We start from the raw sequence: 23,213 nt of genomic DNA, 5'->3' as shown, positions 1-23,213 counted from the left end.
ATTGGTTGTTATCGGGTCAGATGCCCTTTTGGTTCAGGATCCAACTTATCACGAAAATCATTAGTTATGGTTAATGTTGAGGAAACTCAGCTTAATGAGTTAGTTCAGCGGTTTTGGATTATTGAGGAACTTCTCAAGCCTCGAAAAATTTTGAGTAAAGACGAGATAGCCTGTGATGAGATTTTCATCAATTCACACTCTCGAGATTCTACCGGCAGGTATGTTGTACGGCTTCCTTTCAAAGTTAATCCTAAAACTCTTCCTAAACTACAAAGACAATCGTACCAATCAGCGTTGATAGTTTTTTACAATTTAAAACGGAGGTTTGTGAGAGATAAGTCTCTACATGATGCTTATTCAGCATTCATGTCTGATTATATACCTTTGGGCCATATGAAGGAATTACCGGTTGACAAATTAGCAGCTTGTTATCTACCTTATCATGGAGTTTTTAAAAACAACAAGTTGAGAGTAGTTTTTAATGGATCAGCTTCTTGAAATTCTAGTTCCTCGCTCAATTCCATTTTACACTCTGGAGAAAATTTGTTGCTTAGCTTATTTGATATTATTATCAGATAGAGATTTTACCAATTCGTCTTTACTACTGACATTGAGAAAATGTTCCGACAAGTTTTGGTAGCTCCTGAAGATCATGAGTTTCAGGCCATTTTATGGAGACCTAATGCATCTGTACCTATTCGATCTTACGTCTTAAACACTGTTACATATGGTTTGACAAGTTCACCTTACTTGGCCACACGTGTTTTAAGACAACTTGCCAAGGATTACACTGAATCTCATCCTGTAGCAAGTTCTTTGTGAAGACTTCTATGTGGATGATTGTTTGTCTGGTAGCCATACGTGAGAAGATGCTAAAATTAAATGTCGGCAACTAATTGAATTGTATGAATTAGGTCAATTTCCACTGAGAAAATGGTCAGCCAATTCATCTGAGTTGATAGCTGAGTTTCCAGTAAGCCACTTATATAGCAAGCCAAAGATCCTAAGTAATGATAAACCAATTGTTTCTGTTTTAGGCGCATATTGGAATTCTAGGAGTGACGAGTTTCGATTTTGCGTTACAGTAAACGTTGACACACACGTTCGCTGGACCAAACGTACTTTATTAGCGCAGTGGTCAAAATTTTTTAACCCTTTAGGATGGTTGGCTCCAACGATAATTTTTGCTAAAATACTATTTCAATCTCTTTAGTTGTTGCAAGTGTCTTGGGATGATTCTCTGTCACCAGATTTGGTTAAAACCTGGACTCATTGGTTGAATGAAACACCTTTGTTGAACGAAGTTCGAATACCTAGATGGAATCATTTTTCACTAGATTGTGAATCTCTCGAACTTCATGGTTTTGCCGACGCTTCCAAAAACGCCTATGCAGCGGCTGTTTATTTACGCGTTGTACGCGAGGGTGAGATTTTTGTACATCTTCAATTAGCCAAAACAAAAGTAGCTTCGATTAAAGCGCTAAGTATTCCAAGACTAGAGCTATGTGCTGCAGAATTGTTATCCACAGTAGTTAGTCATTTCGTTGATGTTAATTCATTGAAAGAAATACCAGTTCACATGTGGTCCAATTCTAGGAATGTACTGTATTGGCTCAATGAACTTCCTTCCAAATGGCCAGTTTTCATAGCTAATAGGTGTTCAAAGATTCATGAATTGACTCCATATGCTAAGTGGCATTATTTCACGTCAAAGCAAAATCCAGCTGATGTAGCTTTTAGAGGTGGTCTTTCGGACCAATCGCTAAATCAAATATTATGGTTTTAAGGCCCTAAGATTCTCCATAATTTGCACCCTAACTATCCAGAGTTTGGAGTATAAATGATTGCCCCAACCTCTATAAATGTAAGTAGTTCAATGCCTTCTGTAAATAGTTTTGTGAATATTCAAATAAAACGTCCAATGATAGTTGGTAAATAATTAAAAACAACGTCCAATGGTGGTACTGTCATATTTTGAATTTATTAAAAAACAAAACGACGTTTTGGCCGTTTGGACAACGTCCCGGCCCTCATTAAGTACAAAAATCTATGAGTAACAAAATTCTTTGCAAAAAAAATTTAAGTAAAATATAATAAACGCAAATTAAGTTACATGTATAACATACCTCTGACTCTTACGAAAGAGATGTAAAATCGTAATGTAGTCAGAGTTTCAAGCTAAGTTGCTTTTATACCCTGCACATATACAAATGACATAGTACACGCACGTAATACAATCGAATAAGAATCGCAAGCAGTTCCTTGGGACGCACATAAACAGTTCATGTTTTCCTAATACTATGAATGAAAGAGGTGCTCGAAGCATGTATACAAAGTTAGTCACCTTTCTGAATTGACATAACGAGAGACCTATAACCATCTTTCAATTTTTCTGTATCTTAATGTCTATTAATATTATCATTAAAGTATTGTATCTAACATTTCGGAAAAAAGGCGCTTTTTGTAATTTTGTTCTATGTCTAAAATTTTAATATTATCAAAATTAAAATTATGTGTAAATTTAATGCTATGTTGTAATAATACCGATGTATTCTTTTTTTTCTTGATGTCTCTTTTATGTTCTGTCATTCTTAACTTTACAGCTCTCGATGTTTGACCAACATAACAGCAGTTGCAATTCGCACATGGTATGTGGTAAACAACATTTTTTTTATCGAGTGGCTCAGTTACATCTTTTCCAAGTGAAAAGATCGATTTTAATTTATTGTTTAAACTGTATATAAGACCAATGTAAAGCTACTTACAATAATATTTAATGATAAGATTGATTTATAATTATTTTTATTTCTGTTTCTATTGTCAATCATATTCAGGTTTTTCAAGGTATTTAATATTTTATTCGCAAATTTTTCAATAAATCTTTGAGGATAGTTGTTAGCTAATAAAAATTCATTAATCACTTTTAAATTATAGTATTGAAATTGTGTGTCTGCTAATTTAATAGAAAAGTCTACTAGTGTGTAAATGATACCTATTTTATGTTGTATTGTAAATAGTTTTGTAAATAGTTCTGAGTCCTTTTATATGACTCTAATAACTCGTTGTTCCAAGTGGGAACGGTTGCTAAGAGTAACAGCATATTGCCTTCGTTTTACATACCGTTGTTTACATAAAGTTGAACAAAAGAATTCATATTTACCTATAGCTGGAGATCTTAAGCCCCCTTTACAGGCTAGTTTGCAGTTTATAGACTTGTATTCTTTTATTAAAGTTGACTCGATTCACCTTTCAACATCAGAAATTGATTGTGCTAGACTGTGTCTAGTTTATCAGCATCAACAATGTCACTTTTCCGCTGAGTTCAAGAAACTAACTCAAAATTAAGATCGTAGTTTAGAAGATAGCCTACCACTACTTCGATTTAGCCGTTTGCTTAATCTTACGCCATTTATAAACTGCGGATTAATAAGAGTTGGGGGTAGATTCAGTAGAGCCCTACTTGATGATGATGCTAAACATCCCTTGATACTAACAGATAGAGATCAGTTGAAATTTATGCTCATTGACTATTATCACAGATTAACTTGACATGGTAAAGTGCAGTTGACGATTATTACCCTCCGTCAAACGTACTGGATTGTAAGTGGTAGACGGACTGTAAGAGCTGAGCTTACTCGTTGCATCACTTGTGAAAGATATAAGTCCAAACAACAAACTCAGTTAATAGGAGAATTGCCTTGTTCTCGTGTTACTCAAAGTCCTCCTTTTCAAAAACCAGGGATCGATTATGCTGGCCCCTTTCTAATACGCTTGTCAAAACACAAGGGTAAAGGAACTTTTAAGGGTTACATGGCAGTTTTCATCTGCATGTCAACTCGTGCAGTACATCTTGAAGTTGTGGAGGATTATACAAAGGAGGCATTTATACCTGCTTTTCACAGATTTATTCCTAGACGTGGCCACTGCTCTGATTTATTTAGTGATCATGGCACGAATTTCATCGGTGCTGATACTGAGTTGAAAAGAATGTTGGTAGACCGTAGTCATGACCCTACTTTTGCCTATGCATTAGGTAAATCAGGTACACAGTGGCACTTTATTCCTGCTTCTGCTCCACATTTTGGGGGTTTATGGGAATCAGCAGTCGGATCCGCTAAACATCATTTGAAGCGTTTGGTCGGCGATCAGATTTTGACAGTAGTTGAATTTTCTACTTTATTGTGTAGAATAGAGGCATGCCCCAACTCTCGGCCCTTGGCTCACTTTAATGATGATTCCTCTGAGCTTGATCCTCTTACTCCTGCTCATTTTTTGATCATGAGGTTTCCATTTCTTGTGCCAGAGTTCAATATTTTTTCTGAATAGGTATCGCCACTTAAACGCTGGAAGATAGTGACACAATCTCTTTAAGTTTTCTGGAAAAGGTGGTACCTTGAATACCTTTCCACTTTACAGGGTCGTTGCAAGTGGATGAATCCTCAGCGCTCCGTTAAGCCTGGTGATCTCATGCTCATAAAAAACCAGTCTTCTCCACCTGGTAAGTGGCCTTTCGGCATGGTTGTTGAAGTCTATCAGGATTCCAAGTCTCTCGTCAGAGTCACCAAGATTAGAACCGTTTCATCTAGTTTTGTATGGCCAATGCACAAACTAATATTATTGCGTACCGTATTTGAGCTTGAGTAAGGACACAATAATAATTAGTCTTATTTAGATCAATTCATTTTTTTTCATTTACTATAATAGTTATTAAATTTCATATCTAAAAGTTACAAACCTTGCGAAAATATATATCAAATTATCAGTAATTTGTTTATTATGTTTTTTTATTTTATTTTTCGAATTATTTGCTATTGTACGTGGAAAGCGTTTCACTGCTTTATTTACACGGTACTTAATTGTATATTATTCCATCCGCCTGTCCATCAACCTTGGGACTATGTAAAACATCAGTATTGCTGATTGTTACCGGCTGAATTTCATTATATTAAAAAAAAAAATTTGATTATTTAGAATTTTTGTCAGTGGAATGCGATACACCCTTTTGCCCTTCTAAGACTTGTTATTGATATACATTAGTTACACTTCTGTCTATCAACCTTTGGACTATGTGCAACATCAGTAACATTATACTGATGTACATAGAAAATTTAGTTCATGAGATTTGAAATCTCGCGCTTTAGGATATTCTCTTACCTATCAGGGCCAATCATAAGCGTGCACGCGTCTATTAATACACTAATAGACTCTGTTTATACTTACCTTTGTCCAGCAGCTTGCTGCTGCTGCGGTTATCGTTAGTCAGCCTCAAACGCCCTTTTCGGTAAGTCGCTTTGCGCTCGTGTTTATAATTTTCACGTGTATCGTTTTTATGTAAGATTTCTGTAACAAAAACAATTCACATTATTGATTGACACGTAATTTCTCCGTCTGACTCATAAATTAGTTATTCCTTTTTTTATCTTGCAAGAAAGCAAGTATTATGACTTGTTAAGAAAAAATTAAATAGAGAGATTGTTTTTTTCTACTAAACGGCTTAAGTGATCAAAAGTGTGTTGTGCATTTATTATTGTGTCCTTTTTTTTACATCTTTTTCACGCTCCCCCAAATCTGGCGTGCGATATAAATTATACAGTTTACTATCTGACTGAGTTCAATTTCAAACACTTATAATGGTCATGTACAGTACAAAAAGAATTTTTTTATAAATAAAAATCCATTTGAGCGTTTACTTGTTTTGGCCCTTTAAATGTGCTTGTTGTTTACTGTGAATTTTCGTTTTGAAGCTAAGTTCAATTCTAACACAGCAAGTTTACGTAGTCTAGTTAAAAATTTATGCAAACAGTTTTACTTTGACGGCTTTTTCAAGAGAAGTATTATTCAGAATGTATACGATCTTCGTTGAGTGTGACCGTAATTAAAGAGAGGCAGAAGAAAGTTTTCAGCTAAGATTCCCTAATGACATACCGTTATCTGGGTATTTAGCATTTTACAGGTTAATCATGTGTATAACAAATAACTTATAACTGCTATATCCGTATCAGTAAAAGCTTAATGTCTAATTAATAATAATGGACGTAGTCAATAATCAAAAGTGGTTTATTAAGTTTATCTTATTTTTTTAATAAGGTTGGGTGTACGATTTTAACAATTTTGAGACGTCAAAGCTTCAAGAGAAGGACGAAAACATTCGATCAGAGACGTGTTGTTCCAGACAGCTGAAGAACGGTTTGCAACACATCCAATTCAAGGTGCATGGGAAGCTGCTATGGGAATAAGTAGGCTGATTAAACTTAGGTATTCACGTTTATATATTATTACTCCAGATGATAATGGCAATAAATGAATTGCTGGCTGCACACCCTTCGGAAATCTCAGCTTTGAAATGAGAAAGTTTTGGTAATGGTTAGTTATTCGGCAAGTACGTTATTTCTTCAGACTGATAACAGTCTTGCGTGTGAGTTGCCAATAGGCGTCATATTTTAGATGATTGGTTGTACTCTCATACGTCACAGTACTGATCTCTGGAAGTTAATCCAATCTCGGAGAAGAATGACATCTTGGCAGCACGATATCGTCTACGGTATCATCGTCAAAATTACAGATCGTGACAATAGCAGTGAGACATACAGATAAGTGAGAAAGGGGTATAACTGCCTGTGAGTCAAGCGATACGTGCAAATAGAGAGAAAAAGGGAACGGCTCATTATTTGGCAAGCCCTGTGATTGGCTCTGGTGAGTATCATAGTGCTCAGCTAGATAGAGACAAAGAGGGATGTTGGTCTTCTCTTCTTTTTCTTTGCGTGTATCGCAAGATTGATGCTCTTGTTTGATTTTATCTTTATATCTCTATGTGTAGGTCAAGCGAACTAGGGAGCATTTTGTTTTGATAAGAGGCGTTCCTGTTTATCTACAGTTCGCAAATAATAACTGTTAAAAGCATCAATTACAGCATCTAATTTTTCGATAAATTTAACAGCATCTGCCACATTATTAGAAACCAATCCATGAGGATCTTACAAAGCTGTATGAGCCACAGCTGCCATTCCATGGCTTAAAAGTTGCATCGCTATTTTAACATTTATAACTTCGAAACTACTGGGTGTGAAGTGACTTTAAGTTAAATGACCTAATATGTTTGAAGTGTTACTGCTTGAGTCAAGTTTCCAAGTTTTCAGTACGTCAGAAAAATTTATTATAATTTCATCATCGACATAAATGTATCTGTGAGATATTAATTGGACAAGAAATCGGTTTATTAAATGAGGCCAATCAAAAACTACGTCAATTTTGCGGTTTTCCAGAAAAAAATAAGGTTCTTCAACAGCTACATTAAATCATTTCCAAATAAATGTCTAATTGTTTGGACCTTGATCACAAACAATTACTTTTACATTTGCTCCAATTTTAAATAAAGCACTTAAGGTTTCACTGACTAGTTTAAGAAGCTCTTTAGACAATGCATTGTGCTCATTAAAACCAAAAGAAAGCAATTGGTGCCAAGGATTTTTTGGATTTATGCTATCTAAATATATTAATGAAACATGACGAGGTAATTTGTCTCCCCTACGATTTTTACCTATATCTATAAAATTTTCAACAAGATCTTGCACTTTTGAATATTCTTCGCTTGATTTGATTGTTCATCAAATTTTATTGCGCATACACGTTCTTCTGATGGCAACTAAATCAATTTTTTTTCAAATGAGTGCAAAACTACATCATTCAAACCCGGTAAAATATTATACTCATCAATCCACCCTCTGACTGTTGATTTCCCTGCTAATCGTACCTTTAAATCTCGCAACCGACTATAGCAAGACGCAGAATGAGAATATATTATTTTACATAAGTTTTTTTCATCCTCGTTATACTTGCTCTTCTCACGTTCAAATTGCATCTTTACTAAAGTAGCAGCAATTGTAGAAAGACCTTTGCCGTTTACAACATCATCAATTGAGCGAATCTCAGTTTCAATTGTGTTTTTAATAGTTAAATTTTTCCGTTGAACTTGCTGTTTTAACGTTTTAAATTACTTAAGATTTTTGGCTTTAGATTACTTCTAAATTTACTACTCTTTTTTCAAAATTAATAATCATTTTCCAGGCTTTACACAAAACTTTTTTTTTTTTAAACTTAGAGAAGTTTTATAACTAAATTTTAGTTCTGTTTTCGTATCTGTAATATTACTAGTGTTTATGCTACTACTGACATTTACGATTTTGTTTTACTGTTCAAATCTTTCAAAGCTTAAGTGATCTTCATTTACTTCAACTTCTCCAAAATAGAAGAAATCTGTTTTCCAGAAGGATACATAACAACACTTGCTTGTTTCGTTACGCTCAAAATCTCTTTAGATAGCACACTGTCACTAGTTTCCACATCATTTTGTCCACAAACCATACCATCAACACTAGAATCAACAGGCACATCAATGATCATCAATGTGCCAGCAGCATCGTCGATAGATGTGAGAGTTGATTTTTGAGGTTGATTTTCAGTTTGTTCGCATGATTATTTCTCTTTTGGCTGTCACTCCCGTTTGATTTGATGTTCAGTCATGTAATTTTCATGCACGATTTTTGCTTCAAGTGCCTGCCAGTGAATAGGAGTTGAATTTCGTAGCAAGCGTAAAATTTGGCCTTTATCATTTTTTACGAAATCAGCATCGTTGAAATGTCCATTATATATTCCGGCTGGCCGCTTGGATGATTTCAACCAACGTTTGATTTTGTCACCTATTTTCAATTTATAGTAATTGTAGCCTGTATGGTTCTATTAATGTGTGGTAATATGTATATATATTGTGACATCCTACTAATGCAAGATGCTTTTGCAACAAAAATTTTACGTGACTGTGGTTGAAAAAAGTTCATGAGGTGGTAATCTTAGAAGTTAACCGGATACCTTATAAGGTAATAATATAAGTTAAGTTATAGTGGTGCCAATTGAATTTAAATTTACAAAGGAAAAAAAAACGAAAATGCCCAAAAAGAGTACGTCCAGTGCTCGCAATTAAATGAAAATCCAGCGTATTGTAGTTTTTGGTATACTAAATAATATGTAGTAAGTCCGATTGAAAAATTTACCACTGGCAACCCATTGAAAAATTGTTAATTTAAAATTTGAATGGTACATAATTTTTGTCTTGCCAAAAATATCACGATAAAACTTAATGGAATTAATAGATATGGACGATACCGTCAATAGTTCCAAATTTTACATTCTTAAGATAATAAAAAAAAAAGTTATTAAAAAACTCATGGTTATGCCCCTTATTTTCGTCAAATTTAATACTACAGTTTTGCAACTAACTGTACATTGTTGCTTTTATTTTTTATTGAATTGAACAAAATTGTCTTCTGTGAGATAAGTAGGAGCCGAGATACGGCATTTTCATTTTTTCGCTGTAGCGGCTGCCCCAAATATTATTTTGACTTTGGATCGTGCCCATTCCCTTCTTGAATATTATTGTTTGTAAAAAAATATTTTCCCAATTTATTTTATCGAATCCTTTGCCGTAAACAAAAGATTAATTGCCGCCACCGCCTGCTACAAGCCAAGCGTACCGAGCGTACCAATGGCGCCCGAGCCAACCCGAAGCACCCACTCCACTATGTGAACGCCACGCCACTGTGTGAGATTCTTAGTTGCAAAATTAATTGATCTTAAACAAAACCTCTGACGAATGTCTAGAAAAATGTATTTGTGGGTAATTTTTCCTTAGCTTTACAGCGGCGCTCTTTATTTTGACGTACGTCGTCTCTGAAACGCCGAAAAATACATGTTTTATAAAACACTTGCCAAAAATCAAGCTTTCAAGAGCTGTTAACAATATTTGCTTACTTTTCTAGACTGCTGAGTCAGTTCTAGTCCATTACCAGTATTGAGCATCAATATTTAAATAAACATTAGCATAAAATATACATGTGCAATGTATAGAAAAAAAACCAAAAACGATAAAGTGCACAGTATACGGTACAAACTTTCTGCTTCCTTGTCACTACGAAAATAGAACAACTTGGCTACACTCTCACCTATCGAAGAAGCTGCCGCCCAGTGCTACTGGTAAGAAGGGGCGGTTTGTATGTACTGTTGATATTTGTCAACAAGTCCTCAGTAACTATTCAGATCTGATTTCACACTTAAAAACCCATATAAGAAATAAATCGGAGGTAACATGTCCGCATCTTGGGTGAATGAAAAAATATTTAAACATTCGATCGTTTTCTAGCCATTTAACTAGAAATCTCAAAAATAAAGTAATTAAAATGACAGAAAATGAACAGCAGGAGACTGTGAACCATAGTGATTATTCTGATTCATCTTTGTGTGAAGTAAATGAAGAAGTTTAAGGTAGTACGGCTGACGTAACTATCAATCATAATGTTGATGAAATTGATTCGGATACTGACTTATTTCTTCATAATGTTGCTCAATTGTACCTAAAACTAGAATGTGAGTTATGAATTCCAGTATCGACGTTACAATATATAATCAATGAGTTCACAAATCTGCATATTATAGAACAGAGGTTACGTGAAGAATGAGAAAATACCTTATCCCAGGTGACGATTGATCAAGTTATAAATAATGTTTTCACTGCACACCCAGTTTTAACGAGCAACGAAATATTAAAAACAGATTTTAAAAGAAAAAAATACCATAAAAAAAATTATAATAATGTACAACCAAAATCGATCCCACTAGGCGTTACGACCGGCAAAAAGGATAAGTGCTTTTAGTATGTTTCAATCCTGGCTACGTTCGAAACATTTTACTCTGATAAGTCATTAAATGGTGTAAATATTAAACAAACTTCAGACAAATCTCGTGACGAAGTTATACAAGACTTTACAATAATTTTTTGAAAATAACCTTGAGGGTCTTTAAGTAATATTATATCAAGATAGTTTCGAATTAGTAAACCCCATTGGACATGCAAAAAAAAACATAAAGTTCTTGCCGTGTACTGTACGCTGGCAAATATAGATTATTCACGTTCGCATATATATAATATCAAGCTTGTAGCTTTGTGCACGGAGTTACTGTTTAGTCATCACGCTGTATATAGACCAATTGTAGCTGATTTAAAAGATATTAGAAGAACATGGAATTCAAACTGTAAATAAAATAATGAAAGGATCAATAGTTTTTATATCCGGCGATAACTTGGGTAATTATGCTTGGGGAGGTTTCGTTGAGAATTTTAGCAAATCACATTATTTTTGCAGATACTGTTTGATAGCAAGAGCAGATTTTGATGTTGCGAAGCTGTACAAAGGGCACGAGCGAAGAACAATTCAGTTCTATAAGGATGCTTTAAAACAGCAGAACAACTCAAACGTTATGGGCATCAAATTTGATTCCATTTTTAATCGCCTAAATTATCCATCCAGGACTCACCATGTGTTTGTCATGATGTACTTAAAGGTGTGATTGCCTTTTATTTGCAGCTGTACATTAACGCCTTAGTTGAATTGAAATGGTTTACAGTCAACCAGTTAAACAGCCGCATTGACCGTTTTAACTACTCAGTAGAAGATAGACGAGACAAGCTGGGAACTTTTTCTACAAAAGCAACGAAATTAGCAGGTGGAGCTTGGCAAATTTGGAATTTTGTAAGACTTTTTGCACTCATTATCCATGACCGCATAAAAAATAATAATCATGATATTTGGAAAGCGATACTATTATTGACGGAACTGACTAAATTAGTGCTTGCCTCGGAGATACATGTCTTCGTAGTTACGTACACGCAACACATCATCTATTTGTACATATATTTCATAATAAGTTTATTTCCCAACATAAAACTATTTCAATGTTATTTAAGGCTTGGCGCTAATATGAGAGTGGACTTATACTACGAAGAAACAAATGATTTTCATGCAAACATGTATTCGAGTCCAATTAAACACGCAGTACAAAAATTGCAGATCACGGGTTTACTGAGAGAGTGTACAAAGATAATGATTAAAGGAACCGAGCACAAAAAAGGTTTATACATACTCGTATAATATCTAATAATCGAATATAATTGTATTTTTGGAAACACCGTTAACTTCCTTATCGATGAGAATGACCACGTAATATTTTTGTGCGAAGTGATCAATGCAATTTTTGAACCTCATTTGCGAAGTTATGAGTTACATAGTACAGCAAGATATGTGTGTATAGAATCAACTTCAATCCCATATTTTAAGCCTGTGAATGATTATATCGTTGGAAAATCTCAGTATTTAAAACTTTACGGTAGTTTCGCCGAAAATGAAAATAAAAATGATAAAGGGTTATGAATTTTGTGAAGAAAGTTAAATGTTTAGCTTATTTCTTTATTATGCGTACCTTATGTGAATTAACATTGTGTGTTCAATATTATGTTCTGTAGATCACTAATAATCAAATAGCAAGATGCCTGTATTTAGAATATCGATTCCTAGAAGTAATGAAAGTAGCTATTTAATAAGCGCTAAAATAGTCAAAGATGTTGTAGACTGCCAAAACTAAATTTTCTTTGCCAAGTGTGAAGCTGAAGGTGAGTCAAAGTATTGTTAACTGTTCATTAACCATTTTTTTTTTCATCCACACGAAAAAGTTGGTTTCAGTTAATCACTAAAAATATTTTTCAAACTAAATAAACCATGTGGGTTTTCTAGCATAAAACAATTGTTCTAAATGCATAAATCTTGTGTATTATGGTAGTAGTATATAATTTCACATTAAACAAGATTACTGCACTTTTATGAGTACGCTCGTGTAGTATAAGTAGAATCATCATAAAACGTGTGCAGTCTATGGACATTTATTTAAATCGTTACACAATCAATTTAAAATTAACAATCAAAAATATTTAAATGGTTTTATGATTTTTTCTGCTTCGAGATTTTTTGAGGTGGTGCTGAGCCCTCTTTACAAAAAATATTGTTCACTCCAAATGTGCATCCGGCCAAAGAGGTCCCAACAGTCCTTTGTACGTTGCTTCGCAAGCGCCCTAGGGCCCAGGGACCGCCCTGGAGGGATACACATTTGGGACGAAAAGTGCTATTACGTGTTCATTTAAAATTTAATTTGTGTTTCATAATAATGTACCTGATCACTTTCTTTAGTAAATAAACTGCAGTACATTCCTTAAAGTATCATCACCTTACGAAAATAATGTTAATCGACAGCAATGTTAAAAAGATGCAAGTCCAAATTAAAAAAAAAAAACTAAGTAATTAAATGGTATTGCTACTGGAAGTTTTTAACTGATAATTAAATTTGAATTATAACATTTAAATTTAAATTTAAATTATTTTATGTACACATTGAATAATTTAGAATACCAGTAGTCTGTTCACTTTTAAACAGAAAAATACTATTAAGCAGTATATTTATGACATAAAGTTTTTTTTTATGTACATCAATTTTTAAATTTACTGTAATCGTAATTCTTATGAAAAACAATATTTCTTGCAACAGTAAATCCAAAAATAATTTAACAACAAATCGGTGCTATGTCAAGATTGTAGATAAAGAAGAACAAATGATAATTGATGATGACGAAGTACTTCTTGACTATGCGGAACAGCGTATAATTCAGCAAAAAATCCCACTGACTTAATTTATTGTACCTGACGGTGCAAATCTTGCCAGTGTTGATAATGGCACACTTACATCTGGATCGACTAATAATGTCAATGAAAAAAAACAACGAAGGTGAATCTACTGGACAGAAAGAAGGTAAACATAAAAATCTAAATGTACTTGAAATATCTTCGAACGAAAAATAAATTCTCAAAAATTCAACTGTATTAGAAAAAAAAAACCCTAAATGTGAGAAAAATAACAGTTTCAAGGTAATTACATATTGTACTATCTAAATTAGCGCTTAACACACAATTTTCCTAATATGAAGTTGAATTTTTAAGGTTTTATTTTTCACTCGATCTAGCGAGTAAATTTTACTCTCAGCTTTGAGAGAAATTCACACGAAAAGCGAGTGAATTTTTCACTCAAAGACATTTAGAGAGTACTACACGATTGAATACTAAGTCTATTACCTGTACAATACAATAATTTGAGTACTTGAATTTCAGATGTGCACAACATTAATTAAAAGTAATGTGGGCTAAATTAGCGAATAGTATCCGGTGCAAAACTAAAAGCAATAGTTTTTTAAATCCAAGTGAGCGATTAAAGATTGTAAATGCGTCCGCACAGTATTAAATTCAAGATCTAAGAAACACTACGAGGCGAACTGTTGCAAAAATTGCTGACAAGTTATACTCCAGCCGATGTGGTTGGTCAGGGGAATGAGTCTTTGAAATTACAAATTTATAATTCAGTACATTATAAATTAAGAGCTACTAGAGGATCAACGTGGAGTCTTTCGAAGGATTCTGATGACGAGGATGCAGACCATAGGGACAATGAAAAAAAACGTATCGTTAATCAAGATGAATATGGGTGTGTAGAGTATGCACCAGTTCTCCCTTTAAGTGAAACTAGTGAATTGCAAAAATGCAAACGCCGAAGGCTTTTAGAGCTTCATCAAATTTCTGACGATGCAAACAACGAGATTAATGATCTGATAGCAAACACGTATTTCTAACAAAGATACAACATAAAGTCATCAAATAGAAATGTAGGAATAATTTTTAAAGACTGGCCGTATTTGAAGAACTTGAATCACTTACAAGCCCATGCGTCGAAACTTCTGGGCTTTGATGATATACATCAGCGTTAGGAGGAAGCTTTATCTAAGAAAAGTAAAGGCGTCCGTCGTTTTTTTGCAAATCCCGATAATGTCAAAGGAAAAGAGAATGAATTTAAGCAAATTTGTATTGAAATAAAAGAAGCTATTACATAAAATAAGAACATGTTACCAAAATCGATTGTCACTCTTCCCTTACTCCTGCGTTGTTTTAATGAAAATCAAAAGCATTTATTCCGAATTCTTGATGTGAGTAAGCAATTATGAAAAAAATTTCTAAATTTTATATAAATTACTTACAATCTTGTAGGCCCATTTAACTGATAATGACTTGATGTCTAGTAACGTTGTTGACATTGAACATCCTTTTCTTCTAGTTTGTGGTGAGTTAGTCAAATACTATTCTAAAAAAATTTTCAGAAAATTAAAAAAAGGTACAAAAAAATTCTAAGTTAAAACTTTGTTACAATCAGGAATAAGCTTGTATGATGCGAGTGCATCGATTGCTGTTGTTTTGGAGAAGAACACTCTCATACAATGTGAATCAATTCTGCAGCGATTCCAATTGCTGTTTCTTCGCTACTATATTTTTCGTTATGCATATCCAGTCGAAGTTCGTTCAACATTAGAATTTTTGCAAAGGTTAGATTACTGTTTTGATATTAAAACATTTTAGAAGTTACCATCTTCACAAGCTAATACTAAAAAAAAGTGCTTGCACATAAAATTATGTATGTGTAAACAGTTTTATCAATAATATTGAGTCTATAATATAAATTTCAGAGTAATATTTGGCATAAACCCACGTGAAGGGAACCAAAGGGAAAATTCAAAGAAAAAAAAATCTAAAAGTTTTGATTCTTCTGCATTTGTGCTAGCTAAGAAGTTAGAAAAGTTTAATACATTATCTTCAGTTTAATTAATAGAGTGTAATAAAGTTAAAGTATGCTCAATATATATCTGATGAAAAATTATTTTAATACAGTAAGCATGAAGCGTAGGAATGACAAGAGACAACTGTCCAAAACATCAACTGTTTCATAGCTCTTAACAACAAAATTTTTTTTTTATAAAGAAGCTAAGAAAATAATCTTTATAAGACTCATTTTTACATTAGATGTAATTAAACTTCCGTATTTACGAATGCTAAATTAACATGTGTTACGCAAATTGCCATCTCAGAAAAAAGTTGTTTTTGAGGTTTTTCGATGAAAATTTATTGTTATACACTAATTAAAATTTTGTTTAGTAGAACTGTAGTGTTTCAAAAAAATTAATGTATTATTTATTGTAATTCAAATTATTGATACATTGTAAAATAATTAACAACAGTGAATAGTGAAAATACTTACGGAATACATGCCATAAATTTTTGATATTAAAACATTTATCTTTTTTTCCAACCTACTCTTAAAATGTAAGTGCAGCCAATAATGTTTAATTAGATAAAAAATAATAATTTATTAAAATATGTATAAATCACTATTTAAACTACAAAGAATTATTTAATCGCATTAATGAAGATGTATTCGTTTAAAGAAGACATTTTAATATGGTTGTCAAACGTATTCATACAATTAATAAGCTTTTATTGACATGTACTCAGTCAAGGCTACTTAATTCCAATTTAATACTGTTTTTGAGATGTTTGTAAAAATTACTCTTTATTTTGAAAAAAATGGACAATCATTACAAGTCAACATAAGTTCATTAATTGGGTCAAGACATTTAAATATTTAGTCAAATGCGTTTGTAAACTTAATGAACCTGTATTGACCTGTGCTTGCTAAAGAATATTTAATGAAAATTCAATACTGTTTTTGTAATAACTTTAAAAATACTTCATTATTTTGAAAAAAAGGGCCATGCATTAAAAAGTTAGTCATATAAGTGCATTAGTTTAGTAAAGACATTGTAATATAAAGTCAAATACATTTTTAAAATTACAAAACGCAGATCAAATTCCAACGATAGTTCAGTAACTCTAAAAATGATCGCTTAAAAATTTATCAAAGATATTTTTCTTATTTTAAAAATATTATTTAAACGTATCAATGTAAATTTATTGAATTCCAAAAAGTATTATAAAATGTTTTTAATCAAGTTTGTAAAAATCAATCACGTTTATGTAGCACTGCTGCAAATACTTTTTATTAATTAAACGGTATAAAATTTTAACAGTGTAGTTAACTTAACATACCAACAAGTTAAAGAAAACCGAAGAAGCAAAATATTGTATTAAACGAACTAACAACACTAAGAAATATTCACTGCACAGAACACTAATTAAAAACTATTAAAAGTACTGTAATATTTACGGTGTGCAAATACGATGTATCGATAGCAGACGTGCATCAACAAATGTCACGTGGTCAACTGGTGTTCGATGCGTGCTAACACCGCTACTCATACCGTTATTCTGTTCTAAATATATTCTTAAAGTTGTTGTTTATTGCATAAGTAAATGAAATAATGATGTTTATAAGATGCATCAATTACAATTTCATTTGTAGATAAAGGCAATAAATCTGTAAGATTTAAATGATCGACAAAATTTGTATATGTAATAATTTTTCTAAATTAATCAATGCACGTAATTACAGCACTTTATGATAGCTTATGTCGCAAAATACAATGTATCGTTTGCTAGTAAAAAACATCGTTCAGTAAATATCATTTTTAACTATTAAATACCATATTAAAATTAATCTCGTACATAAATATAAACATATATATACATATTGATAAAAGATGTGACGCACAAACAAGTATTTATTACGGATAGTAGACATCAAACGTAAATAATTACTATGGTCCCAAAAATTACATAGGGTATCTGTCCTAATTATAGACCCTGTCCCTATCACGGACCCATTGTCACATTATTAATGATAAGTTAAACGAGTGTTTCAATAGCACAATGAATTATTTTTCAAGTTGTTATCTTCTCTCTAATTCACCATAATAATGACAAATGATAGCATTTAAATAATGTTATAACATTAAAATAATATATTAAAAAGTTACACAACGCTTTTGACTATTTTCTTCATCATGCCTTGTTGAAAACCGTAAGATACTCATATTTTTGAAATGCTGTATAAAAAATTAGGAGTATTATTTGAACTCAAAAAATTTGTTTAATATATCAATAAGAGTTTCAGAAAAATAATAAAAATAAATTATACTCCTAAAAAGTATATTTATATACATTATTAGAGGGTCCACAATATAGCCATGATTATTGGCTCTGTCTCTATTATGGACCCTTTATTCCGCCAGTATTGAGTGCACACATAACCTTCAACTTCATAACCTCGAGCTGTTGTTTTCATTCTAAAAGTAAAGAAAGAACAACAAAAAATGCCTATTAAAAACGCACCAAGAAGACTAAACAACCGTAAAAAAGTCATAAAAAATATAAGAATATTACAATAAAAAAAATGAATAATAATTATCACAAATTTAGTTTTATATAAAAATTTGTTCTTAAAAACTTATCTTAAGAAGTGCTTAGTCATATATTCTGTTAAAAGTGTGAGAAGTACTTATAAATAAATCTCAAATGTTTATTTAATTACATGCAAATATTTTTTTACATTATGGACAGGGTCCATAATTGGGGAGTCCACATTATGGGCAGGGTCCGTAATAGGGGGGGTCCACGATAGGTTCAAAGTCCATCGAGGGGGTCCGTAATATGGACAAAATTTTTTTTCTTGTTTCATTATTAAAATAAAAATAACAAAACTTTTTGATGAAAAAAAAATTTTATGTTGTTAAAAAAGAATCAAACGACTCATACGTTATTAATACAAGGTGTAGTTCTATTGACCGTTAGACACAAAATAAAGTTGAGCTCGAAATTTTTCTTAATTTATAAAATTCGAAAATTTCCATAATTGGAAAAATTTCCCTACTTGTATCATTGAATTATTTCGATAGTATAATAAGTTGATGTTTTCTAGTACTTTCTTAGTGATTTAACAGGAGTATAAGCTTTCCTATTACTTAACCAAAAACTAAAGACAAGCCCAAATATTCGAGCTGTTCAGTACTTAGAACCACCATGACATAATTAAACTTTCTAGTTGAAAGTATCAAGGGCAGTCCGGGTTAGTTATGGTTTCCTATTATATCAGTGGGGTGCAATCTATTCCAGATTTTTAAAATTATATAATAAATGAGTAGCTGCTTTATCAAAAACAAAGGTAATGACAACTTTTTTCACTCTAAAGAATACATCAAGCTCAAGTTCGAGCAGATTTATGAATAAGTCGTGAAGAAGAATGAATAATGCGATTTGACATGAGAGACGAAGTTTCTAATTATCCACTTAAACTTGGGCTTAATTTCTATCTCGAAATATTAATAACCGTAGTCAACTATTGTTCATTTTCGATAAAATAGCTAGTAATTAAATGAATAATCAAATGTAGCTGTAAAATTTAATCTACCTCACCGATAATGTAGAAAACTTTAACTATTACTAGACTATATTTAATGGGGTTACAACGGCAGAAGTTAAGAGGTCGAAGGTAGTTTAATTAATAGATAAGAACCCGCTGATTCCAGCGGTATCTTTATTTACCCCTCTAACAGAAAAAAATTTCAAGATATTTCCTCTCAAAGTTCACACCTTATACATAACCTCTTTTGGAGCAACGTAAGAACATCGTAATTTTATAACCGAAATTGAGGAGTTACATGTAAAGATAGTAACTGTTTTATAAAGAAAAGTCTTAGCGTTTATATGGTACCATATAAAATAAAGGTAACCCTAGGAAAACTCGAGATATTTCGTAAAGTACTAATCAAGTCATCGAATTAGTAGGTGTGCAGTTATACATATATATATATATATATATATATATATATATATATATATATATATATATATATATATAACATATACATACATGATGGTGCTCGTGTTCGCAGTGGTCCCTCACACGTCATGTATACATATATATATATATATATATATATATATACTTACAGCAATGATACTAACTGATACAATTGTTTCTTAAACTTATCTTAGCAATCAATGTAATAATTTATTTGAAAAACCACATTTTGAACGAAAGAAAACTACTTAAACTTGCAAGCCATGCAAAAATTCCTAAACGATCTTTATATGTAACAACCAGATTATAACAATATAAACGTAATAATATTTGTTTATATATGCAATTGATTTTACATTTTACTTAAAATTGTTTTACGATTTTTTCATCAGAAACCTAAGTCGCATCTAATTCCACGAAAGTGAATCATGACCAACAATTTTATTAAGACTTAAAGTAACTCAGACTGTTGGCGAAGTTCTTCGTTAGACAACGATGTCACTACGAGAGGAACGAACGTCAATATTGTTTTGATATGATATTGTGCATTGCAATGCTTATTTAAATTATTTTTATAGCTTGCACTAATCAATACTTTACATGATAAGCAGTTCACTTAACCATCAACATTAATTGACTCACAACAACCGTGAAATTTTTTGTTACGTAGACAGTTAGGATAACATCTTTTTAGTTTTTTGAACGACTCAGAATACGAAGCTTTTGCAGTATCACGATCCCACACGCGTCCAGTACGATTATGCGTATTTGTCAATATAATGACAAAATCTTACCTTAAGACTGCTAAAAAAAATATTCTATCCAGAAATTCTCACGAGATTACAGCCATTAATAAAATCAACAAGAAAGGTAGTAAATGCATGCAGTGCATTGTTTTGTTTTGATGAACAACGGAGACAATTAGCCTAGTACTGCCGTGGAAATATAGTCATATATAAGCTAATGAGTTTCTGCTTGGCAGCAGCAAGACAGAAACAAGACCAGTAGCTCGCAGCCTTGATGACTCCAAGACAACTTATTCGCTCCGAGCCGATGCAGAGCCTACATCCTTTGTATCAGATATTTGAGAAAAGTTCTTGCATGTATACACAGGTGTTACATCGGTGCAACGTATTATTTGAGTCTAAGCATTCACTTAATAACTCGGGACACACACTGGGTGCGTAGGTGGAACGCGGGGCTAAAGGGGTAGTTCAACTTAACGACGCGGTATTCGCAAAGGGACTACGACTGCTTTCACGTGACTAGGACCGACTGCTATGCAATATTTCGATGTACTTGCTCGCAGCTCGCTAAAGGTTGGTCGATTTTACCAGGAGCTGCGCACAGCGGGCAAAAACAGGTTTTTTTGTTTTAAAATCGTAAATCTCCAGAACAGTTAAAGATCAAGCCATAACTTTTTTCGGAAATTATAGCTTATTAAATTGTCCATACAGAAAAAATATCACGAACCGCGCCAAATGGTCCCCTAACCTCGAAAAAAATGGAAAATGATGGAAAAAATACTCATTTTTTCATTGGAAGTCGTAAATCTCTCAAACAAACATAGATAGATTCATAAAACTTTTTGGAACATTTAGCTGTTGATACGGAGATAACACAAAAATTGTGTTAAGCAAAGTGCAGTTACCCCCTAATCTGCAAAAAACGGTTAATTACTTAAAAATAGAGGTTTTGTTATTAAGAATCCTAAAAAATGAAAACAAACAAAAATACAATTTTTAAACAATATAGTCAAAAAACCAGAAATACATATAAGATTTTTTACTGTGTCAAAATCTTTCCTAACCTAAAAAAATGATTAAATAGTGAAAAAGACACGTTATTCTCTTAAAAATCGTAGATCACATGACCAAATAATAATAGAAAAAAATAACTCCCTGAAAAATTCTACTAAATAAAAAAAAACTAATGAAAATTTTTTTTCTCATGGTATAAAGTAGTATCTAACCTACAAAAAACAGCTGAATCATGGGAAAAGACATGTTTCACTATTTACAATCAGAAATCTTATGTACTAGTAAAGATAGGATCATGAAACTCTTTTGAATATTAAAGTTTCAGGTCAAAAAAACAGAAATTTTTTTTTCTTTATGTTTAAAGTCCTATGCTAACCTATGAAAGTAAAAAGAATATGGAAAAAAATTATTTCAAGTGGAACTATGAGTTTTCTGAATAAACTAATATTCATGATAGTGGCTCATTAACTTGTCAACAATTGAAAGAGAGAAACTGGGAGCACACAAACATTTAGTCCAATACTTGAAATATTTATCCTAACCTACAAAAATGTTTATATCACAATAAAAACGTAGTTCTTCATTTATAACTGTCAATCCTAACAGAAAACAAAATCATAGAACTTCTCTCAGCTTTCAACTCATACAACTTGTTCAGGTGCGTTCTCACCCACTAATACAGTAAAATACTAAAAATAATACACTTTTCCCATTTGAAATCTCGAATCTCCAGAGCAAATAGAGATAAGATTGTATAACTCATTAGGTAATAAAATTTGTTAAATAACTGACCAAGCATTTCGTTTACCAGTGCAAATCATCAATTAATTAGTCGTCAATTCTGGGTTACTTGGTTAAAGTATCATGAAATTGATGATTTCTTTCGTTTATTTATTCGTTAACTGATTATTATCAATAATCAATCTCCGATGTAATTATTTGTCATTCCCTGGGTTATTAGGCTAAATTTTCTTTGGTTACTTGGTTAAAGTTGTTCGGGAATCATTGTTTATCAATGATTATTAACCATTTTAATAATAATAATAACTATTAAACTATATTTCATTACTTTAATACTTTTGACACAATAATAATTATAATTATTAATAGGTCTGCAAAAAAAATGGTTTCAGTTAATATGAGAAAGTGAAGGGTCATTTCCGAAGTTATTTTTTGTGTAAAATCAGAGTAATAAATAAATGCCAAGCTAGTTAACCCAATGACCCTGCGTGTTGATAAGTTATTTAATAAATAAATCTGAAGCTGTGTAACCCAGTGCACTGACTGTTCGGTATATAAATTATCTGTAAATAACATATAATTATAACCTAATTACCCACAGGACAATAGATAATGAAACAGATAATTATCTGTTCATATCACAGGTCAATATGGTTTTGTTGTAAGGAAGTGAAGGGTTATTCCCGAAGTAATTTTTTGTGTAGAATCAGAATCTGGAATCAGAATCACTCTCTTACGTCAGAATTTTAAGATATTCTAACCTTAAAGTGCCGAAATTGCGATTTTTGGCTATATTTGAGGTTATGGAGCATCGCAATATTCTTTCTTCTCAAAACATTGACCAACGACACTGTAAAGAAGAAGTCTTGTTCTTTGAAATTCCGTTAAGTTTACTCAAATAGCTTATTTCTGCGTTGAGATATTCCATTTTGAAGTTTTTGATTTTCATGTTTTTCGTTACTTTTGAAATGTACATGATTCTGCAGTTTTTGATGTTGAAATTGGATACTCATGTTGATTTCTTACATCCTACATTTGTATTAATTTTTTTTTATTAATAGGTTCTTTAGAATAAAAAATTATTATGCATTAAGTATCAGCACCCAAAACCTTCCCAAGTATCTAAGCGGGGGTGAAAAACTCTAAAAACGGTCTAAAAGTATTGTAACTCCTTACTTCTACACCTTTGTGTATAGTTTTATCTAA

At 32.2% G+C, this 23,213-nt stretch overlaps 1 protein-coding gene across 3 annotated transcripts in view; it reads right to left on the bottom strand.

Moving 5' to 3' along the window:
* Nucleotides 1-23,213, bottom strand: part of MED28 (mediator complex subunit 28) — a 232,066-nt gene that overhangs the window by 171,938 nt on the left and 36,915 nt on the right. Inside the window, exon 2 of one of the 3 annotated variants that reach the window (XM_089595688.1) lies at nt 14,957-15,060. The exons of the other annotated variants lie outside the window; for them this stretch is intronic. Within the exon in view, the coding sequence (XP_089451814.1) occupies nt 14,957-15,013 (57 nt within the window). The 5' untranslated portion in view covers nt 15,014-15,060. The remainder of the gene's footprint in view (nt 1-14,956; nt 15,061-23,213) is intronic. 3 annotated transcript variants of the gene reach the window in all.

The sequence above is a fragment of the Copidosoma floridanum genome, unplaced genomic scaffold (assembly GCF_036245765.1).
Source record: "Copidosoma floridanum isolate Cflo_tuat_1 unplaced genomic scaffold, Cflo_Japanese_pri ptg000027l, whole genome shotgun sequence".
In the NCBI taxonomy this organism is placed as follows: domain Eukaryota; kingdom Metazoa; phylum Arthropoda; class Insecta; order Hymenoptera; family Encyrtidae; genus Copidosoma; species Copidosoma floridanum.
Note: the sequence above shows the minus strand (reverse complement) of the source record. Positions and strands in the feature narration are given on the sequence as shown.